This window comes from Centruroides vittatus, unplaced genomic scaffold, assembly GCF_030686945.1.
Source record: "Centruroides vittatus isolate TY-2023 unplaced genomic scaffold, ASM3068694v2 contig_298, whole genome shotgun sequence".
NCBI classification, from domain to species: Eukaryota; Metazoa; Arthropoda; class Arachnida; order Scorpiones; family Buthidae; genus Centruroides; species Centruroides vittatus.
Genome location: NW_027121900.1, coordinates 799,474 through 808,223, shown reverse-complemented (window position 1 = coordinate 808,223; position 8,750 = coordinate 799,474). Strand labels below are relative to the sequence as shown.

General features: G+C 43.8%; 1 protein-coding gene across 1 annotated transcript; it reads right to left on the bottom strand.

Annotated features, from left to right (window-relative positions):
• Positions 1-2,759: 2,759 nt before the first annotated feature.
• On the bottom strand, positions 2,760-3,239 carry LOC136972586 (E3 ubiquitin-protein ligase Siah1-like). Its single transcript, XM_067267159.1, has one exon. It carries the CDS (start codon positions 3,237-3,239, stop codon positions 2,760-2,762), a length of 480 nt encoding a protein of 159 aa, XP_067123260.1.
• Between the last annotated feature and the right edge of the window lie 5,511 nt (positions 3,240-8,750).

Sequence of the window (8,750 nt, the reverse complement as noted above, 5' to 3'; positions counted from 1 at the left end):
GATTTCGAAGCACAATTCTAAAAGAGGTTCTCGATTGGAAGTGTGCCGTGAGTTGCACGCTGGGCATATGGCCGGTGCAAGTCATCGGCAGTCTAAATATTCCTGTGTTGTTCAGTTTAATCATCTTGACTGGTGAGCGTTGCTGATCTCTCCAAACTGCACTCAATAACCAAATTTAGAGGTGATGGGGTAGAGTATATCCAAGTCCCTTCTTCGTCGATACGACGGAACATTGGTTTCGAATATACAGATACTCGTCTTTTACAGAGTTTCTTTACTACTGGTTCATCTGCCATGAATAACGCATATTCGCACGACTGATATGGAAGTCTCCACACGGCGACTTTTGGCGCACAAATTGTGTTCAATCCAGACCTACATGTGAGGTTGCGAATTCGTGATTTCCAAATGTCAGGACTTATCGTATGTGGGGTGAAGGAAAGTGAGGCAGATAGCTGCAGTGAGAAACAAACCCGTTTATTTACACTATATCTTACAGTCTAGTGTGTCTTGTTCCGATGGCACTGCTGGACGGTGAAGCATTGGCCCCGGGGCAGTCGGTTGGAATTTTTAGGATGGTCAGAAGTCCCTGGACGAAAAACGAAAGTAGCCCGATGTTCGGAACAGGTTGGTAAACGTAGGGGAGAGTCCAGATATTAATCTTCGGTTCGAGGCTGGAAGAAGTCAAGAAGTCTGGGAGAAGTCTTCACAAGGGGAGGCAGAGACAAGTTTGCTTTGCCCTTGAGATCCAGGTTTTTATAAGATCTTTCTCCCTTGGATCTCCAGCTCCTGATTGGTCGGTTTCCTGTCTCTAGGCAGACGACCGACCGTTTTGAGCTATTAAAGGTTTAAATTCGACACTGTGTTTTATTCTGATCAAGGGAATTTTATCAGAACTCGAAACCCCTGCTTGTATTCAATTCTCTCGAATTCTTATAAATCTGATACATAATATCAGCGCTACATCGCGAGAGAAAAAAGACATTTTTCTCTCGATTAATAATTTTTAATATTTCCCGATTTAACGTTTTCTTCCAATTTCTACTAGCGTCAGAATCAAAGCTTGATCCCTTGATTTGACATTCTTATGATATATTTTTAACACATGAGCTCGAGCATTGCTCGGGCTTCACAGGGCTTTGGCGTTTTTGAAAATGTTGCTACAAAATGGAATGCAACATTTTTCCATAGGTACGACCGCGCAGAAAAACATTTTTCTTTAAATCAATTATTACACACCTTGCGATACGCAACAAGGAGACGAAGTTTACTTTGCGCGCCCGTGAGATTGGTTTCGCGTTACAATCATGAATATCAGGTGTTTCCGGTCGCACCCAGAATAACGTTCTTCAGTGCTTGGGATCCACATAAAGTTTATGATATTTAATAGTTTTTCAAAGTATAATGACACGGATAACAAAAACGGGGTAGGTACAATAATTAATATGACAGAGTAACGTCGTATTTATGTCTTAACAATCGCGTTTATCGAAATAAAATGTCAACAACATAAATTCTGTTTTTGACAAATGATTTTTCTAAAATAGGTGACAAAATAGCATCTTACTGTATTTGGCTTTATTAAATTTTTCAATAGTAATAATAATGATATCTTAGGAATATATTTTTTTAAAACAAAGCATATATTGTATATACATATACGTAGTATATATTTATTTATTGGATTATCTTAAATGTTTTTTTTTCTATAGTAACAGTGTATACAATAGGAGGGTTTTTTTCCCCTATTTTTTTTCTTTTGTTTTTCTTTTCTTTCTACTGGGAGTCTAAGATCGGTTGTCCATGCCCTCTTCCTCTTCCTCCAATGTTAGTGGTATTTAAAGCGGAAGCTCTTCGTCCTCTTCCTCTTCCTCTAAAGGAAGAGGAAAGGTGACGTTGTGGATTGGTGATGTTGGAATTACATCGCTCTAGTGTTTTTCCTCTTCCTTTTACATCAGTAGATCCTATCGCACTCGCTCGCTCCAGGCAAGCCAGGTAAAATGCCACTCTCTGACCTTGACCTTGGGATTCGGATAATGGAGATTTCTGTGTAATTTCTTCAGTTAGATCCGTCGAAGTGTTTCTTTCTTTTATGCTCTTTTTTTTGTATCGTAGCGCCCCTCTCGTCCGCTTTAACCTGGACGAGTGAGTTTACCATATCCAATTCCCTTTGAAGTTCCTCAGTTAACACGACTCCCTCTGGTAGGACGAGAATTTCAGCTCTCAGAGTTCAATTTTTTGCGGGTTCTTTCGATCGCATATCGGACCGTTTCTGTATCTACTTCTCTTTTCACCGATTCATGGGATGACGAAGTAGGAACAAACGGCTCCCACTCATAATCCCAATTATCGGGGCCGTCTCCTTCTCCGATTGAACTGTGGATCTGGATTGGTCCCGTCACCATTCGGTCTGGGTAAAATACAGAAAGAGACAGTCAAAATAACCTTGAGGGAATCATGATTACCGATATATACCTATACATTTCAAGGACTATGACCATAATCATTTTCTCATAGGAAACCTTTTTCCTCCCTTTTGTTTTTGTTTTATAGTGGACCGATCTGTATCATTAAATATCTTCTTCCTCCTGATTCACAGTCAAACTGTTTCTTTCCGTCTGTGTTGGGCATATAAATACTGCCATTGACAAGATGCGATTCACTAAAAGCTGTTTAACTGTGGGTGCGCGGATAGTCATACAATCCCTGTTTTTTGTGATTTGGTCAATGTCTCCTGCGACTCCTCTGAGAATAGACTTTCAAATCGATGTCTTTCCCCTTCCATTCACCTCTATTAGTCCCTTGAAATGAGTTGCTTCATCCCGATGTCCTACCAATCGGACAAGGAGATGAAGTAGGTAAAAATCATCTTCTGTTTCGGTTTTGATGATTTGGATGATAAAATGATGTCGGTAGCAGGTCATTCTGGTAGTCCAAGCCAAACGTTGAGGCAAGTCCAGACCGAGTAATGCCATGTAAACGGTATGATTGTTCAAATGGATCACTCTGGGGTGCTTTTCTACTACGTGAGGGATAACCTGGTGATGGGTTCCCTCCCAATGGCAGCCTGAGCTAAGCGACGGACAGGCGCAAGTTCGAAAAGCGCACCGTCTCTCATGTTTTCGTCTATCCCTGAGAGCCAAAATCTCTTGACAACCATTGTCTCTAAATTTACAAGGGAGCGTCAGCATCTCTCCGCCACCTGATCCAGTAGGAAATTCCTGTTGTCCCTCATCCATCCCCTGCAGGTGGGACAACTTTGAACCTGTGTCCTGCATTCTGCACATACAACGTGTCCCGTGGAGCATTGATAGACTGGAGGTCTAATGTATTCATAACAAACCGGGCATTGAAAGAGGGTCATCAACGCAGGATCTGTTGACAAAGATGGAGGAATAGCCTGAGTGACCCCAGACACTTCCCGACATTCGGTTGATTCCTGTCCCTCCATTCTTTTATTTATTTATTTTTCTAAAAAAAAAACAGAAAAGAAAGGGAATAAGTTATTAATATAATATTCTGGATAGTGTAAAGTTTGAGGAGATTAAGTCCCTTATTTTGCTGGGAGACACAGATATCTCTCAGCTCCTTAATTATAATCGTTTCGTTTGTATCGGCAAAGTTTTTATTCCGGGGAGGGGTATCATATTTCCCTCTTGTACGGCCGGAACGAAGGTCTTTTCCACTGATGTGTTGTTTACCTGTAATTGATCGGTTCTGCTCGGAATCAAAGTCAATTATACCAACTCAGTTGGCGTTGCTTCTTGACGTTCTCTCTGTCTGAAAAAAGAGGTCGCTTTTCTCTCTTTCCGTCTCTTTATTCGGCGTATGCGATTTCGACAACGCCAAATGGTCACGAGACCTATAATAACTGCTATTATAGTAACGATAACGACTATATTCCAATTTAATAACGGATGATTGTAAGCCTCCAACGAATTTTGAAAGACATCGGTTTTCACTGTCACGATATCCCTAGAAATATCGCGTAATGCACGTCCAGCTATCTCTAAAGACCAGTCATCCTTTTGTTCTCGGAGAAAACTCGGGAACGAGTTTCCGTGGATGTACTCTTGGAGAATTTTGGTTTCCGTAGTATTAAGTATATCGGATATTGCTGGTATGACGTAATGACTGCGAGCTGCGAGTTTAAAGGTTGCTCTCGATTGAAAGTGTGATGTCAGACGAATTCCCGGCACATGTCCAGTACTGTACATGTCATTGGTAATTTAAAAATGCCGGTATTATTTAATTTTATCATTTTAATTTCGGGTTTTGGTAAGTTGCTTAACTGACGACATTCGACCACCAAATTCAGTGGGGAAGGAGTGGAATAGATCCAAGTTTCCTCCTCATCTATTCGGCGGAACATCGGTTTTGGATAACTTGTAACCCTCCGTTTGCACATTCTATTAACCGATGGTTCGTCGGCCATAAATAATGCATATTCACACGAATGATAAGGTAATTTCCATACTGCTACTTCCGGTGCGCATACGGTTACTACACTCGCTCTGCACTTCTGAAGGTCGTGGGCCTCCAATAACATATACAACTGCCGATCTCGCGACCGAGCAATGTATGGATATTCAACTTGATAAAAAGCGAATACTTTCGTGTGCGAAAAATAAGCGGGAAATTTTATTATTTCAAAGAGGTCGAAATACCCTTCTGGAGTGATTAACGGAAACTTAGCGAAAATCCGAAGTATACCAGGAAGCGCAACTGCCGTCGTCATGATCCATTGGTAGTACTTAAATACGTTATCTTCTGATACTGGTTCTATTAAGGACACTCCACTAGGTAAGTATCCGTTTATTTCTGCTAGCACCTTCAATAACTGGTATTTTGATAAGAAATAAGAGCTAAGTCGGTTGCACTCCAACATTTCAATTGCTTGTCGTAGGTCAGTGATACTTGATCGGAATTCGGCGATAGCGCTCTCGGCGTATCGTAAGACAGTACTTATGAAAAATGTGTAGGTTGCTCTCGATTGAAAGTGTGATGTCAGACGAACTCCCGGCACATGTCCAGTACATATCATTGGTAATTTAAAAATGCCGTGTGTAGGACTTTATCCAAATATTCTTGTCTACGTAATAACATGTCGATGTACTTCCGGTTGTCCTTGACGGCTCGAAGTGTTTGGTTTAATACCGTCGTTTGGATTGAGGCCAGAAGAACATGCTGAGGAGTAGAATGAGAGTCGCCGCTAACCGTTGCCAAGAATTCAGTAGGCAGGTACCGATGTTCTTTTAAAATACACAGAAATAAGGTGGAAAAAGGCACTGTAGGTGTCTTTATATTTAAGAAGACTGTCCAGATGTTGAGGGGGCCAGTTGTCGTTGTGGGTCTCGATGGTCGTCTTGAGGTGGAGTCGTTCCAACTCCAGAAGCGGGCACTGCAGGGTGTAGTGGGTGCTGCCATCAGAGGTTCCACAGATGGTGCAAGAAGGGTTAGTTGTTCCTTTAAACCTAGCCAGGTAGGTAAAGAACCTACCATGGTTGGTCAGAAACTGAGAAAGATAGTGGTTGGGAGTGTACCACTTAAGAGTCAGGAATTCCTTTATATTTGGAATAAAGTTAAAGGTGATGGAGTCGTTATGATTCCATTCGTCCTGCCAGGAGGCAAGGAGATCCTGCCAAAGGATGCCCTTGATGGCCCTGATGTTAATTTTATTGTAAGAGAAGGGCAGGGAGTGGTCAGTGGAAGCTTGTTTAGCAATGGCATCCGCCCTCTCATTACCGTGGGTGCCCTGGTGAGCTCTGGTCCAGCTGATGTGAAAATGGTTGGGAGAGTGGATAACAGTTTCGTGAATGCCAGTGGCAATGGGATGATAAGTCTTGGCCTGAAGGAGTGCCACTGCAGAAGCGCTGTCTGTAATAATAGTGATTTCCTTAGTAGTGTAGTTATCATTTGACCAGTCGATGGCTTTTCTAATGGCAAGAAGCTCTGCCTGGAAGACGGAACAGTGCTCCCCAAGCTTGAAATGGCCCGTAGCAATTTCTTCGTCATTATTGAAAACAGCAAAGCCACAGCCCACGTTCGAGCCGGTTTTAGATCCGTCGGTGAAAATATGGAGGTCAGTCTGGTCAGAGGTGTCGAAACGGATATTGCAAGGAGTGGCTGGGTGCCTCGAATTGGCAAAGCTCACATTGGTCTCCAAGTCTTCATGTTTAATACAGTGATTATCAGTATAGATATCTCGACCCCATTTTATGTGCCACAGTTTAGAGTTGAGGGCTATCACTTTATTGATGGGTGCCTTTTTTGCCAAAACTTGTAAAGAAGCGCTGGGGGTGGTGCAATACGCCTTGGTAATTTGAAGAAGAGCTCTACGTTGGGCAGTGATAAATTTCCTTTTTATATGGGATTTGGTGATGTCATGCCCCCAGCTTCCACATGCATATGTAGTGATCGGCAGGAAAATCTGATTATATATTGCGTCAAGGGCTTCGGCTGCCAGGCCCCAACGCTTCCTTGCCATGCCTGCCAGAGCATTGAAGATCTTCCCGGTGCGATCTGTAATATACTGGGTATGGGTATTCCATAATAAGCGAAAGTCCAAGACAACTCCCAAGTACTTAATAGTTTTCTTTATGCGAACAGAATGATCGCCCATCTTGACAGTTGGCACTCTTCGGTACAGATTGGGCTGCCTTGGTTTATTAAATACGATGCCACAGGTCTTGGCAGCATTAAATGTTAGTTTATTCTTAGTTCCCCAATCGAGGACTTGTTCCAATATGTGGTTTCCATTGCGCTCTAGTTCTGCCCGAGAACGTCCACCCAGCAGCACCAGGACATCATCCGCGTAGGCCACCATGTCATGTTGCCCAAAATTTTGGTTGAGGAAATCATCAAATACAACGTTCCATAGCAAAGGGCCACACACAGAGCCCTGCGGGCAGCCACGGACCACGCTCCGGCATACGTTATGTCCTCCATAGTTAAGAATGGCGGAGCGGTTAGTGAGGTAGTCAGTAATAATTCGGTAAAGATTAGCAGGGCAATCCTTGGCTCTAAGGCGGTAAAGAATAGAGGGCCACCAGGCACTGTCGAAAGCCTTTGCAATGTCCAGGCTGATGGCCATCACATACTTGTAGCTACTTAGGAGGTTGTTAATGCTGCTGATGACGCCTTCAATAGCATCTGCGGTCGAGCGCTGTGGCCTAAAACCAAACTGGTTACTGTGCAGAAAGTTGTTCTTCTCCAGGTGCCATTGGAGTCTATTAGTGATCAACCTCTCCAGCACCTTGCCAAGAACTGGCAGGAGGGAGATGGGACGGCTCTCCTCAGGGTTTCCAGGTTTAGGAATCGGTACAATTCTGGCACATTTCCAGTTACTGGGAAAGATTCCATGAGAGAGGCTGGTGTTATAAATATGCATCAGGTGCTCGGGGATTATATTCCAGAGCTTCTTTGCCAACTCAGGCGTGATGTCGTCGCAGCCAGGAGCCTTCCTGCTATTAAGATTGGCGAAGGCGTACTTGATCTCGTGCGGCTGGAAGCTTGGAGTATCGAGGGTACTAATTGCATTAGATACCAGAGTTCGAATCCTATGATGATATTCAGTCTCCTGATCTAAGTTATCCTCCAGGCAGAATTGATCCATCCTCCGGTTGGCTGCCTGGAAAAAGTCCTCGCCAGGAGTGGAGGAATGTAAGACGGACCTGCTTTTGAACTTATTGGTGGCATAGCGAGTGATAAAACCCCAGGGGTTTTTAGCCGCCGATTGGCAGAAATGAGTCCAAGAAGTTTGCTTGGCCTTTTTAATCTCGGTTTTATAATTCCGAAGATGCTGAAGGTAGTGCAATTTGTGGTTGGTCCGATCAGGCTCAGTGTGACTCGTCTGGTATTTCTTCCGCAGCCTGATGTTCTTTAGGCGAAGGATTGTCAGGTTTTCCGTCCACCAAGGCACGGGCTTATGAGTGTTCATGTATTTCGGAATAAAGATGCTGCAGGCCTTCTCAATAGTATTAATATTACCCTCTATGCGCTCACGAGTAATCTGAGGGTCAGGATGGACACAGTCAATCAAGTTATTATGGAGGTAGGTCCTGAGATTGTCCCAATCCGCATGCCTAAGATTGTATTTAAGGCGTGGGTGCCTTATGTTGTCATTGGTGGTGGTGTTAATATTGAAGGTAATAACAGCATGATCATCTATGGAGTCGTTGAGAACCTTCCAGTCAGAAATAGTGGAATAACAGCCCAGGGAACATGCCGTAACATCTATCCAGCTATGTCCCTGGCTGGAGACGAAGGTGGGAGGGGAGTTTGGATTGTTAACAACAAGAAGCCCATTGCGGGCAAAGAAGTCTTCCCATCTTCGGCCACGATGGTCTAGGTTGTCGCCTCCCCAGGTGGGGGAGTGAGCGTTAGTGTCTCCTGCAAGAATGTAGAAGGCATTGTTGAAGGTGTCCATGCAGTTTTGTAGTGAAGACAGATAATTGTCGATGTCATTATTCATCGGACAGTAAAAGTTGATTAGGATGAGCCTGTTGTCGTTGACAATGATCTCAGAGCAGCAGATGCACTGAGAGCTAATGTTGCTGTGGTGCAGAAGGGACAAGTTGTCATTGGGGGCGATAGAGGCCGCCCAGGGATACTCTGAGGTACCACTAAGGATGGTGCAAGTGGTTGGAAGACAAGCCGGGCGGTTACGCACACAGTAGGGCTCCTGGCAGAAGATGAAGTCGCAGTCATTGATCTTGGAGCTTAAGATTGAGGTGGCAGCAATACTTCTT

Excerpts from the sequence above, each read along its gene's own strand:
- LOC136972586 (XM_067267159.1), bottom strand. The coding sequence starts at position 3,239 with ATGGATGAGGGACAACAGGAATTTCCTACTGGATCAGGTGGCGGAGAG.